Source organism: Manacus vitellinus, unplaced genomic scaffold (assembly GCF_001715985.3).
Source record: "Manacus vitellinus isolate BGI_N305 unplaced genomic scaffold, ASM171598v3 scaffold_3_pilon, whole genome shotgun sequence".
NCBI lineage: Eukaryota > Metazoa > Chordata > Aves > Passeriformes > Pipridae > Manacus > Manacus vitellinus.
In genome coordinates, this window is record NW_021940535.1 from 39,078,224 (window position 1) to 39,096,146 (window position 17,923).

Consider the following 17,923-nt stretch of genomic DNA (forward strand, 5'->3'; position numbering starts at 1 on the left):
CTGTAAAGGTATTAAACAGAACTGTAAAGATATTAAACAGAACTGCTTGTGCTACTTGAGGCTCAAAAAAGCATGAATGCTAGCAATGAGTTTCATTAGAAATTCCACTTTTTTACTTTGAGCAAATGCAGTACATTTTGCTCTAAAATCGTCACTTCTTAGTGCTAAAAATACCTGTTTGCAACTTAACCTTTCCTAGCTCAGAACTCAGGCTGAAATTACAATGGGAATAGCATGAGAAAATACCCCTTGATACATTAACATTTTCCCATATCATCTTCACTGAAAAGTCTCCAAAATCTGCTGCTTGGAATGATGAAGTAAGCTATATGAGATAAATTCATGTTAGAGAAGAGGTGAAGCAGGCAAAGTTGCGGACTAAGTGCAATTCATTTGGGGGGGTGGTTTGTGAGGAGAGTCACTTACAGGACAGGGTCCTTGAACTTGACAAGGGTCTTCATGGTATAGCTGTTAAAATGTATAATTACTGATGAAAATAATTATTAAAAATGAGCACTGCAGCATATGCCCCAAAACCATTCTAAAAATACACTTCTTGCTAAGCCAAAAGAGGGGAAAAAACCCTGCATTGTAAAGAGTTTTACTTTGCAACAAAAATAGCTGTCTTTGAAATGACCTTCAGAACTGTCGCATCTACACCTGACAGTCAGGCTTGTAAGACTTTTATCTTGAGTTGTTTGGCTGTCTTATTCTTGACTGCTTTTACAATAATCTCTTCAGAAATATTCAATGATTAGTACAAAGTGTATTTCTTGGGATTTGTGACTCATTCCGGAATGAGCTCTATATGCAAGGGATATTCACTGCACCTAGATTTCAGGGAATGACTCTGGTCCCCAAATTAAGAGCATCATTTTTATATCCTCTCTTAATAATTATGGGAAAAAGACCCATTCTACTGCAAAGTGATGCAAAGTTTTGCATGAGCCGAATTATTTTTTCAAGAGTTTGTCCTGCTGTATTGTTCACGTAGGGATAGCACTTAGATCAGTAACAGGATGCTAAACAATTGCTCTGCTTAACTACTTGGAAAGGTCAGGGAACTAATTTCATAGAAATTCATGTACAACATGCACAAATGTTGATCTCAATTTATTGACCCCTATTAAAAGCAGGGAGTACCATATAGTTTCCTTTCATGACTTTCCCTGATTACACAGACTTGTGTCACTTATTTTCTGGGTGTTCACTCTCTCCCAGTCTCTCTGACTCATCCTGCCAGTGGAAAGCAGCTGACAGCAATCCTTGAAGCTCAGCTTTGCAGGGCAGGCTTTAGCAGAGGGTAGGTCACCGTGCTGGCTTGACAAAGATAGTATAAGGAACAGAATAAGGTAGTCTAGTGCTGTCTTGGTCAAGGTCTGCAGATGACATCTGGATTGCAGTAGTGGCTTAAATGAGAGATGTTGGAGTTCCAGTCTAATCTTTGAGTCCTTCAAACCACTTCTTCCTGTCCTGGAACTCAGTGTGGGCTTTGTTGTACCAAGAAGTATGTACTCCTGCACTGAGGACACTCCTGTCTAGGATGGCTATGCTGCAAACTTCTCTCAGGCTGTAGAAGCAATAGAGAGTTTCTGGCAACAAAGGCCTTAGAACAAGCAGATCTCTAGTCCATGTGCTTCTAGCTAATACACATCTCTGTGTCAGAATAATATTCTTCTGTACAATACAGTGGACAGCAGCACTACCTGGATGAAGAATAGTTTATCTTCTGAAGAAAACAGGAGGAAGAATTTCGTCCTGCATTCAGAACTCCCTGGGAGTAATGCTCTGGAAGTGGTGCTTCACTGTTGTGTCAGTCCACTTGCTCAGCAACTCATTTCTCCTGAAGGTGAGATACCTCAGCAGGCACTGCTTACTTTTGGAGCTTCTCCTTTATCTTCTCAGTACGGTTCTGACCATAATGCGTGGGCTTGACTCATGAGAGTAATAAGGAACTAGTCTCAAAGAGTCCTTTTAGAGATCTCCTATTTACTCAGTTAAGAACACATTTTTTTCCCCTGATATTTGTTGGGGATACATCACCTTGAGGCTATTGTGAAGGACCACTCACCTCCTTTTTTTTTGCAGGTCATGGTAAAGCAGCACAAACTTTGTCAAACAGATTGTGCAGAGCAGGACATATCCCAAGTGACTGGACACAGGGCACCTCTGAGTCAAAAGCCCCATAGCTCTTCAGGGCAGCACTGTGCTCTCAGCAACACTCCATAAGCTGCAGCACAGCTCCCTGAGACTGCAGCTGGGGCCATGAATCATTTAAATACGGAGATTGGCTGCAAAGCATTGTGCAGATGCAGCTGGAGTCTTTTCAATGGAGTCTTACACTTTCTAAATTCAGGTACAGATTTTTCATAGATACCAGACAGTAGTTTTATTTAAGCATATTTCACGAGATTTATCTGTTGAAGACAAAATTTTGATTTTAAGTGTGAATTAATATTGCTCTCTATAGCCTCCAGAGAAACAGAATCACCAGCTATGACAGATCTTTTACAGGTTTCTCTGTGGTGCTTCTTCGTCACTTTTACTGCTCTTTGTAACTGCTGGGAGGTATACGGCTGTTCCCACCTTCACCTTACAAAAACTTCATTATTTTTAGTTTCTTCTTTACACCCAACCCTTTTCCTGTCACCTTTTAGTCTATAGATGATTCTCCAACCGGTTTAGGCAGAGTTCAACAGGGCGTTATGAGTCACACTTTCCTCTTCATAGTATTTTTGGAACTATCAGAAATCTTTTAAATACGTTCTGACAAATTGAAGAAGAAAAAGCTGCAGTTGCTTCATTTTGATTTAACTGAATCTTGAAAGATAAGCAGGGGGGATGTTGGCGTGAAGGAGAATGCACAGAAACAATGCTGCCTTGACTCATTTTCTTGTCCATACTGTGTTGATGTTTCTGGCCTTTAGCTGCCTGAATTGCTTGTCGAGCATGGCTCTAAGATCTAATGCCTCCAATAACTTTCTGAGCAGAACAGAGAAACATGGTTATTTCAGTTCACAATGTCTATGTGAATGATCTTAATGAAATTTCAGCACTGATGTCAACAGCACTGATGTGGGGTTTTTAAGTGGTTGGAGTTTTAGCAAGTGAAGCAGTATAACTGCCCTTGAGGGTTCTGTGCCCTTCGACAGCGAAGTGGAAAAATATTGTGTTCTGCAAATCTGCCACTCTTCTGTACTCTGGAAAACAGAGAATATAATCTGGTCCAACAAGCGCTAGTGTTCTCATAATGTCAGCTGAAGAGGATTACAGGAGAATTGATTTTATGTAATTAAACTTCCCTGGCATAAATAGAGATTGTTTCATTAAAAGGAAAAAAAAAATAGAAAAAGAGAAGTGTCCATGACTGGAGCATTCTCCTCCCTTCCTGCAAGGCATTTACTAGCTTCCTACATTAAATTAAAAAATGGTAATTGAAACTAATGTTGGGAATTTAACATTTTAAAAAAATGTGTTCAATGTGTAACAATTCCACCAGAAATGGAAAGCAAAGCTTGACAGATGCCTTGTTTTGGGTCTTCCTGTGGCAATGGAAAAAACAGAACAGCACAGCTTGGCACAGTCCTGCAGTCCTGCATCTTTCCCTCATGTACGTATTGATAGGTCTTTCTCAAAGATATACTGATATTAGGTGCATCCTCTGGACACAAAATGACCTTCATAGAGGAATAAAGGAGAAATTGTTTCAACTGTCCAAATTGAAATTTTCAAATGAAACTCTTAAAAAGAGGTTTAAATAGGAGTGTTGTTTATAGAGGGATAGGTTTCTATTGAGGGGGTAGGATATTATCTGCACCTCTGACTTTGAATGCAGTAATGGCTTTTTAGCTTGGAAAATGCAAATCAAAAAGCAGCAGATCATGCAAGGCTGAAGAGTTAATTTAAATCTTAATATTACCACATCCTCTTTAATACAACCTGGGGTACACAGTACCAAAAATTGTCTCACAGTGTTATTGCAAGGACAGTACTATCAGAACAGCTTTTGTGGTACAAATGGGTTCCAAAGGAAAGGGAGAAGAGGTCAAACCTAGGAGAGCTGCAGTTGCTTTACACCAGACCCATCCCTTTTGATGCTGCCTACTTCTGTTCCTGTGTGTGTTTTCTGCTTCAGCATATTTAAATACATACCAAATTACAGCCCAGTTATGGATTTATTGCAGCAAAAGCTGCGTTTCTTCCCACATAAAGACATACACTCCTTCTGCATGTCTTTTTATCTATTTACACTGCTATTGTTGGCATAGGCCTACGTGTTGTATATTCTGTGCAGCATGGTGATACATGGCATGGCTCTGGTACTGTGCTGTGTAGCATTCCCATTGCTTTTCACCTCCATAGTTCAGCCTCACCATCATCCTTAAAGTGGTATTTATGACAGTCTTTTTTGGCGGTAGTAAATACTGAAATGAAACCTTTGGAAGCAGGTTGCTTTCCCATGCAGCTCCAAGGTTCTAACAGTTTGAAAGTAGTTTTCAAAGCTGGGTGTGAAACTGGCAAGACTTGGTCCCTCTCCTCCATCAGGATAATGTAGATCCTCTTGACCCATATGGTTCATTATGTGTCCTGCTCACTTAGCCTCCTCACTGGGTATCGTGCTGCAGTATTGGCACAGAGAATGTGAAACTCTCTTAGCACTTACAGCGAAGACTTGCATGTTTGTGTCTTGATATTAAGGTTGCAGAATTAGTCATCTATGGGAGTGAAAATCTTGCCTTTGCTCTGTGGACAATTGAAAGATTCTAGTGGCAGCTGGCACCTATGTAAAGGAGTAAGAAACTGCCATTACTGGCACCAGGGTGAGGGCAAGCCAATCTGTCATCCTCAGGGAATGACTGTTAGAGACAAGAGAAACTGAAAGAAGTGCTAGATGAAGCGCACTCCTGTCAGCATTTCCATTATCTGGATCTTGATTGCACTCAAAGTTTGGGAGGGCATCATTTGCCCAGTTCTTCCAGTCCCTCTTCAGTCCTGGCAGTCAGTTACTGATGCCAAGTCAGTGCCTGCTTGACTTTCTGCACCTACATCCCTCATCAGTGCACAGCCAGCATAACCTGAAGTAGCACTTATGAAGTAGGTGATATTCACAGAATGGGTACAGCCCATTTAACTCTGCAGTAAATCTTAATTTGGGTGTTCAGAAGTCTCTTAGCTTTCACCATCAGTGTGATGTTCACTCATTCTAGCTTTCCATCTTGGTGCAACTACCCTCTTTCTCCTGTCCTCTGTTCACTGTATATTAAAGTTCTTGCCCGGGCAGAAAACACCCGTCTGCTTTTACTCATGCCATACATTCAAATATCAAAATTAAATCAGAAGTTTCCCTGGTCTTGTCTGGAATTAAGGTAAAGAGTGAATGCTTCACATAACACAGGTTCCTGGCTGTTTGAGTGTACCAACGTATGTGTTCCTTGTGTTTGAGAGGTGCTTTCCTACCTAGAGCATCAAATGGAGTGAGGTCGTATCAGGAGATCAGATTTGCTTGATAGTTTTTCTGTGCTTGTGCATTACTGCACATCTGAGTTTGATTTAGTTTGTGAACTCTGCTGTTACTTATGCAGTTTCCCTTTCCCTGATTTTCCCTCATCTCATAAAGCAAGTATAACTAATGGGAATTGTAAACCTTCCATTTTCTGCTGCCTTTGCTCTGTTTAGCAATGCCTTTACTCTTGGATAAAAAATGATCTTAGTCTCTGGGAATTTTCTTGCTAATTAAAATAAGACTGCATAAAATTTTCTTTGGTTTGATTAAAAGACAAAAGAAATCTAACTTCAAGACAAACTTAATTGAAGTTTAACACAGATAAGAAAAATATTTGAAGTTTTGTTTCCTTGTCTTGTATGTATCTTTCCTGTAGAGCTCAAGAAAATTATTCTTGGTCAGGATGTATTTCACTTATTCCAGTGTTTCTGTAGCACTTTGCTCTACCCTGTGGTCATCCCAGCCAGGCTTTAGAGCATTGTCATTACTAAGCTAGGAAAGTTCCTATCCTGCATGCTTTGTCTGCATCATCCTTCCCATACTATTTCATCACACACCCCTGGCTTTGTCTTATCCATAATTGTTATCTGGATCATTTTTCTTTCTGCAGGTTGGTGCCAAAGTTTGGCTGTTATATGCTTTATAAATATGTTCCTTCTTTTTACCTGTATTGCATTGCTCCGGTGTTGCAGCTGATGTGGGGATGTAATCAAGCAGGGATCTGTACAGTGACAAAGTTCTTCATGGCAGCAGTTGTGGGATCAAATAATAGATTTTGAATTGTCAAGTACAAGTGTGCTGCACTAAGAAGTAAACTCCTGTCCTGTTATTCAGACATTTATGTGGTTAAATTCAGAACTGTGGAAAGCTGGAATGTTTCAGCTGAATTGCCTTCAAGACAGTTACAGATGCAAGATCTGCTCTGTGTTTCCTTACATCAGGAAATTGTATGTCTTTCTTTTGTAGATTTGAACGTATTCATACAAAGAAAGGGAACTACAGTAAGTCACTAGTTTCAAACCAAGAAGAAGTAGATGATTTAGCAACCTTGGAGGTACTGGATGAGGTAAGAACCTCCTTTTTCATGTTTTCCTGAAGAGGACTAATCACATATTAAAACACAATGGTGTGCTGTTGATTTTCAAATTCAACTGTATTGTCACACTTCAACTGTATAAATGTACAATGACATTTTACCTTTTTATACCAAATATTTTAGATAAGATTTACTATGTCAGAATGGTTCCAACTCAAAGCTAAAACAATCTGTGCATTTATAGTCATAGACTGAACAGTATTGTAACACCATTGACTTAACAGAATTTATATCACTGAATTTTCTTAGAGCTAAATATGCAGTTTGCAATGGTGTGTTAACCTGAAATTGGTCCAGGTCCAAGAACCAGCACCTTCTTCCCTGTTGCTTAAACATCTCAAGTTGTCTTAAACTAGCTTACCATTCTGCTCCCAGGCCGGGTTCTCCCTGTCTTATTTTGGTGTGGAGATGCATTGGGATCAATTTATGTCAGCTGAACCTGTGACCTGTCAATGCCTGCTGATGAAATTTTGATAAAATTACTGATACGAATCTCACTGGTTTGTCGAAGTTCAAAAATGAATCTACTAGAAGCAGGGGAACATGCATAAGGGAAGGGGGAAGTCTGCTGTGTTTATGCTTTCAGTGTCAAAATCAGAGAGAAGAATCAGGCCACAGCACATTATCTGCAGGTCTTGGAGGCCATCAGTGGTTGTAAACAAACTGTCATTATTCCTCTACCAGGCTGTGCAGAGAGTATAATTCACATTCTCTCATCTGTAAAACTTCTCTGATATATTGTATCTTTGTTAGTTCAGAATATTGAGTGTGGCTCTTGAGCTGGTAAACTTGAGCTGGCCCACAGAACATCTTCTGTCTTCAAGAGCTTTGTTACAGTAGCTTGATGTTACATTAATACTAATTGAGCTAACCCAAACTTCATTCACTGCACAAAGTTCAGGTTTAAGCATTTTTTTAGTATTGGGAATAGCAATATGCTTTTTGTCTTTTACCATGAAACATATAAACAATCCATGCTAAAGGGATTTTTCACACAAAAAATAGACAAACCAGAATATATTCCATCTCCTCAGAGGTGGAGTATTCTCATGGAAGTCCCCAGGAAGCCTCTGTCTAAAGGCAACATTTGACTATGTAATATGTTACTAAATCAAATCCAATTTAAAATATTGTTCACGTGTGAATAACAGCTTCTCAGAACCGTATTCTTCTTTCCACTCAAACTTTTCTTCCAGTTTAGATAGCCCCATCATCAGAGCAAGACAAGAGATCTTCTATCAGTGCAAAAAATAATTTCAGAAAGGGCAGAAGTTCCCCTAAAATAACTCTGTAATGTGAATCTGGTTATGGCCAAAAGCAAGGAGCATTCAAAACCAAAAAGGAATGGGTTTATCAAAAAGTTTATCAAGGTTTTCTCCTTATGTTTTCCTGTGAAGGAAATGTAACCTCTTCCATTCTTGAGAATTCAGCCTTTAAGTGCGTTAACCAGGACACAGTGTGCAACACTGAACAGATGGATGTGGAGGGAAAGCAATTCCTTCTGTAGGCTTCTGCTGCCAGTTGTTCTGTTCCAATGGGTATAGGGCCTAAATATTTTCACATGTGCCTCAGAATAGTCTCAAGGCTGGTTTGAATTTCTTCATCCAGCTCTGTGGCCTGTTTTGATTGGAAACCTAACCAGGCACTTTACGTACCTGGCTCTGTATGCAGAAGAAGCTGAGGGAAATTACATCAAGGAATTTGAATGCCACTAATGGGTCCTTCTTTTTTCTTGGTTCAGGGAGAACTGGCTCTGCAACAGAAAGAACTGTCACAGCAGAGACTGGTTGTTAATACAGAAAGATGCCTGATTATTTACATTAATAGGATCCAAACAGTTGAACATCTGTGTCATATCATAACTGAGAGTACTGTTACAGAAGGTGTAATGGCAGTTATGAATTCAATCATATGGCTCTTACTTGATAAGTTACATTAAACTGTAGTGTTAGAAATGTAGGCAGGACTGTCTCATGGAAACTTCCAATTAACTCATTTTTCTACAACCACTTGGAGATCTGTAAGTATATACTGTTCAAAGTGAGTTTGGACACAAGAAATTAGAAATACCAGTGCTTCTGAAAGTATTAGTTTTGATCACAATTACTTGTATTCCTGACTATTAATTTTTTCCCTCCCTGTTCTCACTCACTGTAACAATTTGAATATTTTATAAGTTTTCCTAATATTCTTTTTTTTCCCCCATATAATTCAATGTTCCTGTTCTTTCTCCATCAGAATACAGTAACAGAACAGTTGCAGAAGGGTTATGCCAAGGATCAGATCTACACATATGTTGGGGACATTCTCATCGCTGTCAATCCATTTCGGAACATAGATATTTATTCTTCACAGGTGTGAAAATCTAGGTTTGGTTATTTTAAACTACCACAGATTTCCACTAAAATATAAATATTTGTGTTAAGTATAAAGTAAGATCATTCTTGATGCTTACTTCAGTTCACTCTGAAAAACAGAATTACCAATAGAGTTGTTCCTTCAAGTGCATATTGACATGCACCCTTAACATGCTGAATTTCAGCACAGAAATGAGAAATAAAAACCCTCTAATTTCTGATATCTTTATGTCTATAATTTCTGATATCTTTATGTCTGTAGTGTAGATCATGCACAAAACAACCCTATACAATGTTAACTTCTGTGAATTTGTCTTCCCATTATACAAAAGGGGACAGGTATGAAAGTCTAGTCATACAATAATTTGGCATTATTAATTATCAGGTACTACAGGTACGGAAAAGATCTAAAGTTTTGACATCAATATCATGCATAAATACTAGGAGGAAGTGAAGCACAAATAAAATTAAATTATTATATTAAATTTTCTCCTAAATAATTAGTTTCACAGCATAATCAGGGCTCAAATTATAAAAAATTGCACTTCATTCTGTTAAGCAGTTCTTATAGTACTAAGTACATACAGATTCATGGTATAGTGAGTGCAGTAGCAGCTCACTCAGAAAACATCACTTCTGGTAACCTCAGCATGCTGTACACTAATCTAAAAATAAAACTAAACTCTTATAAAAAAAAAAAAGTTGTTAAGGGACACCAGTAATGTTTTCATTTTTCTTACACTTAGCATTCCAAACTGTATATTGGAGCCAAACGGACTGCCAACCCTCCTCACATTTTTGCTGTTGCTGACATAGGCTATCAGTCCATGGTGACGTACAACTCCGATCAGGTATAGATGAGATGTCTTAATTATATCCTTTGCTAGGCCAAGAGATGTGTAATGAGCTCAGAGTCTTGCTCTTGTTCTCTGCAGTGTATCGTTATTTCTGGAGAAAGTGGAGCTGGCAAAACACAAAGTGCCCATCTGCTGGTTCAGCAGCTCACTGTCCTGGGCAAGGTATGTCAGAGGGGATGCCTCTGTAAGGCTTTACTGTCCTGCACCTAAATGACTGAACCTATGGACAGGGCATTGGTTTTGGGGCAAGACTGCTACACGTTTTCAGAAGAAAACTGGAACATGATGCTGATCCATCTACTCCCCCCTCCCTTCTGAACTAAGGTCGCTTGAAAATATGTTGGGTTTTCCACAAGGAAGTACCCACTGCAGTGCAGGCTGTGACTTAGTCAGTTCCCTTTTTGAGTGTCTTCAAGTCACCCAAACTGTACCAAGTAAATTCCTCTTCTAGCTTTTTACCTCCTTGTACAACCAGACCACTGTCAGTGGGACACAGTCATCCTGGGAAGTGGCCACCATAATTGTCTAAATAAGATGCCATTTTTTGCATGTCCCAGGTGAGATGCAAGCAAACTGATGGATCAGTAAGTATGGTGCACTGGAGCAGTGAGGAGATGCTAAGAAGGATCCTAAAAGCAGATCAGCCACCTCAGAGTGATGAACCAAAGAAATTTATCAGTTCTGGTGGTGTTTTTGTCATTATGTGTGTTATCTCTTCCAACCAGCCATTACTTCTGAAGATTGCTATATTCTGACGGGTTTTACTGTATGCATATATATATATATGTGCCTTTCTTTCCATATAATTCCCATGGGAATGGCTGCCCCTATAATGTCACACTTCACAATACCAACAAGAAGAGTAAAGAAATACCTAAGAATGAATATATTTGAATAATTACTGATAATTTGAAGCAATATCTTTTTCATATCCAGGCTAATAACAGGACTCTACAGGAGAAGATTCTCCAGGTGAACAACCTCGTAGAAGCATTTGGGAATGCAGGCACTATCATCAATGATAACTCAAGCAGATTTGGAAAATATTTGGAAATGAAATTCACTTGTGGTGGCACTGTAGTAGGAGCTCAGATTTCAGAGTATCTCCTTGAAAAATCCAGGGTTGTCCACCAGGCAGTGTAAGTACAAAAATTGTATTCGACCTTATTTGGGGGTTACAGAGTAGACCTAAAATGGAAGAAATCATCTTGGTTCAAAACACAAAGATGAATAAGGTACCTGTTTTTTTTTTCTTATAAATTATGTATTAATAGCTTCTAAATCTGTAAGCTAGCTGAAAACTACTCCTGATTTCATTTTTTCTTCTTTTTATTCTTTTTTTTTTTTTTTATTTCCTGGGTTATTTAATCAAATCTCATAAAAATGCACATGTGATATATAAAATATATCAGAATGTGCAAAGAATTAAAAACTTACTAATAGTTCAGTTATACATTCCTTTGTGGAATTTTGAAATATTGTGTTAAATATATCACTTGGATTTAATTCCACTACATTTCCTCTAGTACTGTAGCTTATTTCTTTGTTTGTTTGCTTGTTTTTCATTTTAGAATATCTAGTAGGGCTTGTTTATAAAGGGTTATGGGTCAAAAGTAGAACAGATCCATCTCTGTCATGTGTGTATCTCATAATATAAAATGATAGAAAAATTTAATTGATTTTCCAGTTAAATTTATTGATATGCATTTTATGTCCTAATATATAGCATGTCCAAATAACAAATATTTTGGCAACTCTATTTCTGCCATAATAACAATTGGAACAACAGAGTTTGAGACAAGGAGTGTTGTCACTGAGTTAAATTTTTCCCCTTGCTGATCTCTAATTCATTTTTCACTCTTTTTGTATTTCTGCATGACCTTGTCTGTTGCAGGTTTGTGAAATGTAGAACATGAAAGTATCACTTGAATTGTTTCAATAAACAGTTTAAAGTTAGAGGCAATTTTATTAAATGTTGTTTATTTCCTTAGTTGAACATAAGCACAGAAACTGCTTTTTCAGAATAAAATCAGCTTTTTCTTTAAAAATACCACTTTTTTCATAGCTTTTAATGGGTTTGTTCCGAGGCTGTCAATTTATATTTATATTTAGTCACATACTGAGACAGGCAGTCGACAATGCATTTATGTGCCTCAAATGTTATTTAGGTAGGTGTTTAGGTGTCTGCATTCACAAGAAAATGCAACCAAAGTGTTTGGCATGAGAGCCACTGTAGGAGGTTAAATTTTGAGGAATGAACTTCCAAGGGCAGCTGAAGCTCTTTGTGTTAAGCGTGTCATCTTCACTCAGGTCTCTGTGTGGATGGTCCATACAGCTTGTCAGGGCAGAGAACTGGCATTTAGGGACCTGCACTGTGAGGAAGTCTTGCTCTTCTGGGGGATCATGACTCCCAAACCCACATGAAGAGCTAGGAATGACTTTTCACAGAAAACCAGTCATTCATTACCTGGAAAATGGGAGACCCATGTTCCAGACCCACTTCAAGCCAAAAGATTTTGAAAATACAGTTTCCCCTCCCTTTCCAAGAAAATACACAAACCTTCAGGACACAGTGAGGTTTCAGAGAGTGTGCAAAGCAGTGCTATGCAATCTAAAGGTTAAGACACTGAGGGGAAAGATAAGAGTTCTAATCTGCTCCTACTCCTACTACTGACTGTCCACAGTAAAATATGCAAACTGAGTTGGCACTGGACTCTGACCTAGGTACCCTCTATGCAGAGAGGAGTGCACTGGGCTCTGATCTTGTTTCACAGAAGCTTGAGAATTGGGCCCATGGGAGTCTCATGAGGTTTAACAAGACCAAGTGCAAGGTGCTGCCCCTAGGTACCAATACAGGCTGGGGGATGAACTGATCAGGAGCAGCCCTGCTGAGAATGACTTGGGAGTGCTGGCAGATGAGAGGCAGAACATAAGCCAGCAATATGCCCATGCAGCCCAAAAAGCCAATCGTATCCTGGGCTCCATTAAAAGCAGTGTGGCCAGCAGGTCGAGGGAGGTTGATTCTGCCTCTCTACTCCACTCTGATGAGACCCCACCTGCAGTGCTGCATCCAGCCCTGGGGTCCCCAGCACAGGGAGGACACAGACCTGTTGTAAAAAGACAACAAGAGGGTCACCAAGATGGTTAGAGGGATGGAGCACCTCTCCTATAAGGAAAGGCTGAGAGAATAGCATTTGTTCAGCCTGGAAAAGAGAAGGCTTCGGGTGACCTAATTGCAGCCTTACAGTACCTAAAGAGAGTCTGCAAGGAAGATGGAGAGAGACTTTTTTGCAAGGACATATAATGGGGGCAATGGCTTTACACTGAGAGTAGGTTTAGATTAGATATTAGAAAGGAATTCTTTACTGTGAGGGTGGTGAGGTGCTGGAACAGGTTGTCCAGAGAAGCTGTGGATGCCCCATCCCTGAAGTGTTGAAGGCCAGATTGGATGGGGCTTTGAGCACCTGGTCTTAGTGGAAGGTGTCCCTGCCCATGCCAGGGGGCTTGGAACTAAATCATCCTTAAGGTCCTTTTCCAAGCCACTCTATGATTTTATGATTCAAGGATGCTTCTGAGACACATAGCTCATGCAGAAAGCAGGGGTTTGAACACAATTCAGTAGTGACTGACTTGGACATCTCAGGGCTCAGTGATGGCTGCAAAGTTTCACCTAAGCATCCCATTCTTCCTCATAAGGTGCACAGGAAGCTCGAATGTGCAATAAACCTCTGACCTGGGTTTGGGCACCTAGGGCCAAGTCATAAGGCCCTTTGCTGATTGTCTGCTTACATGCTTTCTTAGTTCAGGCTAAAGGACACAGCAGACATACTGGAATCATTGAACAAGGAGTGTATAGCTCTCCCATGGTCAGAAGATGTTTTACAGTAGCTGGAATTAAGCAGCCCATTTAATGCAGGAGGATGAGAAATCTGCAAGGTCTTACACAGCATCTACCGATTGCATCAAAGGCAGAGCAGCATTTAGCTGCTTGTAGCACCAAGCAGCCACCCTGGCAGTCAGGACAAACACACAATGGCACAGAAAGGGTGTTCACAGGAACTTCTGTAATAGCTTCTTTCAGACTCTTTTGTCAGTTTGCATGAGTCTTGCCTGTTATTAAAATAACATTTAATAGTTGTATGTATGTCATCAGTAAATGTAGCATCCTTATATTACTAAACCAGTTTGTTGTTTCTGTTGTTTCAGAGGAGAGAAAAATTTCCATATTTTTTATTATATTTATGCTGGTCTCGCAGAAAAGAAAAAACTGGCACATTATAAACTGCCAGAATATAGACCTCCCAGGTAATGCAGTTTATTTTTACATAAATTGATTACTAAGAAGTGCGGTGTTGAATTCTCAGCCTCATTCGTATTCTAACTCGGTATCCATCAACTCTTTCAGATATCTGCAAAATGATCATTTCAGAATAGTGCAAGATTTCATGAACAATAGCTTTTATAAGTCTCAGTTTGAATTAATTGAACAGTGCTTCAAAGTCATAGGTTTTACACTGGAGGTGAGTGCTGCTAACCCTTTTCTTTTGTGAACTTTACCAGCTACCTTAATCAGGAAAAACTTACATAAAGCATTCAAATAATCTGCCTTGTTATTTTCTTCCTTAAGCAGTACTGTGTTTATGTTTTAGGATGTTGCACAGTCAACTTACTTTTATATTATAAAATTTAATTTTTTAAGGTTTTGAGGCATTGATAAACCAATAAAATGGTATTAGTCAACAAGACTTTGAAATCAGTGAACACAGCACAGCCGAGTAATTGGGGAAAAAAAGATTTTTGCTAATTAAATGCATAGAAAATGATGTTATAACTGTTTATCAGCCAATAATTCTAGGCCTGTGAATGTGAGACTCATCTCTGTTTTAAGAGGAAGTCCGTGGTGGGAGTTCTAAAAATTCATTGCATTGATGTGAGTATTGAATTCAGTACATTTTCACAGCTTCAGAAGTAAAGTTAAAGCTTTTACATCCCTTTGGAGTGAATCTCATCACTAAACATTAACTGAACCCATTCTTTTTTTATGATGTTGTATCATTGTTTTGCTGGCCATTAAACCCCTCTTCTCAGTCTGTCTTTGGTAGAATAAAGTAGAAAAGAACTCTGAATTTATAAATTAGCATGCAAGAGAAGGAAATCCCATCCTGTGCCTTAGTTCTGTCTTAGGAGAAGTGGTGCATCACAGCTGTCATTTACTGTTGACTTAGTTTATCATAAACAATAGTGAGGGGATGATCAATATAGTATCTGTGACATACAGCACTAGTGCTGCAGAATGGATGTATGTTTTAATTTATCTGACAAAACTGCGTGTGGTAAGGATCTTTTCACAGAAAATTACTCACTGAAGTGGACTATTTCTGGCTTTCCTCAATGTAAATATTAGAAATAGATAACAAAACAGATTTATTCACCTATTCTATTCCTCCATAATCATTTTGCATTAAGTCATAGTAGCAGTGGCATTCACAGTCTCTTTCTCCTCTACATGTTATTCACAACTGCACTTAGTAATATCACACCTGTACTATCACATCCTTTCTCCTATGCTTTCACCTTTCCAGAAGCAGCCTAAAAGGGCATGCATGGTTCAGCACCAATAGCAGTTTTATCACAGCACCAGAGACCTTGATAAGTCCTAATTTAAACTATGAAAAGCAGCAAGTCTGTTTTTGTTACCAGTTCTTTTGTTCACTTGGATGGATGGAAACAATAGTCTTGATCATCCAAAAGAAATCTTCCATACATATTGAAGATCCAGTTAGAAGTATGTCACTGGCTGCATTGTAAAGTTCTAGGATGGATCTTCGCTTGATTAACTCAGCAAACCACCATGAGCTGAAGCTGTAAAGGAATTATTTACCAGTAGAATCCCCGCAGTTTCAGAAGCAGGTTGAGTGCTGGAGGCAATCTGCTTGTGGCTACATATGAGCCCCATCCATGTTAGCCTGTCTCACATCTTCCACAGGGTGAATTAGCCTCTCTGAAGCTGTGTTTGCAAGAGTGAAGGAACAGTCTTCTTCCCCCACTGAGGTTCTGATATCAGATACATGTGCAAAGACAAATTTTTTTCAGCGAGGAAAAGATCCTACAAGACAATGAATTCCTTTCCTAAGGGCATTCATCCCAGTGCACAGAGAACTTTCATATAAGCATGTTCAAGATTTTATTAGCAGAAAGCCATGAACAGAAAAAATTCTCCATTCCAGTTAAAACTGAGACCTAAACAAGACTTCTTTTTCTTTGAAATTTGATTTTAACTTATTGGCAGGCTTTAATAGTAACTGCTGTCAGTACTTCCTGTCTTAAAATCAAACTGTTTTATTTCAGGCTGTATAGCAAAATTAATAGGAAAAAGGACTGCCTAGGGGAACAATAATCACACTGTATGTGACAGATCAAGACAGATTTCAAACACACTGGAAAAGGGCAGAAAAATGTCAGCAGCTATACATACTGTACAGCATAATGGCAGAAGTTAAGCTATTCATTTCTTTGCATTTTAACTGTGTCCCTAAGCTTAAAATGAAAATGATTGCTTAATCCTAGGTAAACTGTGTGCCAATTATCCTCAGCGTAATTTTTTAGAGTGAGCTTATCTAGTTTGTCTTGCTGTCACTGGAATCATTAATTTATTAACTGCTAGATTAACTTCTGAAAGTGTTAAAAACAAGATCAAGTACTCTAGAGCAATTAGGGATTTTATCTGACTCAATGATGCCTGACATGGTACCAGAAAACTATTGAATATTATAGATAAAATGTTGTACAATTGTGAAAAGTTCATTGTTATAAAATACCAATCACATTTGCAAAACTGCTTCTTATAAAGCTACTATAAAAGTTTCCAACCTGCTATTTATAAAACATGCTATTACTGTATCCCTCAAAATATACAGTGTCAAAGATTCCTAGTCTGCTTTGCAGGAACACCTCAGCATTTCTGAATAAAAAATGCTCAGATCATCAGGTATACTGATAAACATTCAAAGTTCAGATGAAAATTTGCAGTTCAAATCTAAGTCAAACCTGCAATGAAAGCATTATTTCACTAATTCTAAATATAATTTTGTCATATATAAGTTCTTAAAATAATTTACTGTACATATGACTTCACTGTCCAGAGTAATAACAGCCATTTTCAAGGCAGAGTCCCTCTTCAAAACCTACTGAATAATTTGAAATTTAGATATGTGTCCATATTAAGGTGCTTTGGTGAGTTTGTAACTGACGTTTTGAAGGGTGTATGCTCTACTGAATCAGATATGTGAGATCTCTCTTCTCTCAGTGAAACTTCTTCTGATGATATTGGTGGGGATGATACAGGCCTATTATTTGGAGTACCTTTGTTTCCATGATCCAAGAAACAGATGCAGATTTTTTTTTGTATCTTTGTTGATCTAGGTATTAAATTTTTAGACACAGTTGTGCCTGTAGACACAGTGAAGGATAGATATAAATAACCTCTGAATTCTGTGTAAGAGGATATGTACACAGTATTTTGTGCTGTCCCTACTCCGTGTCAATCCTGTCCTGTAACAAGTATGGAAAAAAGATTAGGCTATAGTTTTTCTTGCCCTCTTTGGCTGTCTTACTCTTGAAAGACTTTGCTGAGTACAGAACAGGAATAATTGCTGAGAAAAGTATTCCTAAAAGTAGTGGGCATGTGGCAGACAACAAGAAACAGCACACATAGACATGCCCATCGCATAAACCACAGAGACAAATCTACCTGGCTATTAAGTATTGTGTCTTTTTTAATATATTTTTCAGGAACTTGGAAGTGTGTACAGTGTCCTGGCTGCCATTTTAAATGTGGGTAACATTGAATTTTCAGCAGTAGTATCTGAACATATGATTGACAAGAGCAACATTTCCAACCCAGTAGCCCTTGAGAATTGTGAGTGATTTTTTTTCTTGATTTAAGATTGTTTTTCTTACTGTTTAGTTAGGGAAGAGAGTTGTCAATGAACCTGTATTCATGTGGAAATTTTGCAAAAATATTTAAAAGCTGAAGGTCAATTAATCTAAGCCCACCTAAATTCAAATGCAGAAAAAGAAAAAGATTTCCATGTTATGCATCTTATTTGAC

General features: G+C 38.6%; 1 protein-coding gene across 3 annotated transcripts in view; it reads left to right on the forward strand.

Annotated features, from left to right (window-relative positions):
* Positions 1–17,923, forward strand: part of MYO3A (myosin IIIA) — a 119,966-nt gene that overhangs the window by 54,853 nt on the left and 47,190 nt on the right. For all 3 annotated transcript variants that reach the window (XM_025895441.1, XM_018075901.2, XM_025895440.2), the window contains exons 10-17: positions 6,470–6,569; positions 8,838–8,954; positions 9,703–9,807; positions 9,892–9,975; positions 10,750–10,952; positions 14,020–14,118; positions 14,219–14,333; positions 17,605–17,731. In XM_025895441.1, the coding sequence (XP_025751226.1) occupies positions 6,470–6,569; positions 8,838–8,954; positions 9,703–9,807; positions 9,892–9,975; positions 10,750–10,952; positions 14,020–14,118; positions 14,219–14,333; positions 17,605–17,731 (950 nt within the window). The remainder of the gene's footprint in view (positions 1–6,469; positions 6,570–8,837; positions 8,955–9,702; positions 9,808–9,891; positions 9,976–10,749; positions 10,953–14,019; positions 14,119–14,218; positions 14,334–17,604; positions 17,732–17,923) is intronic.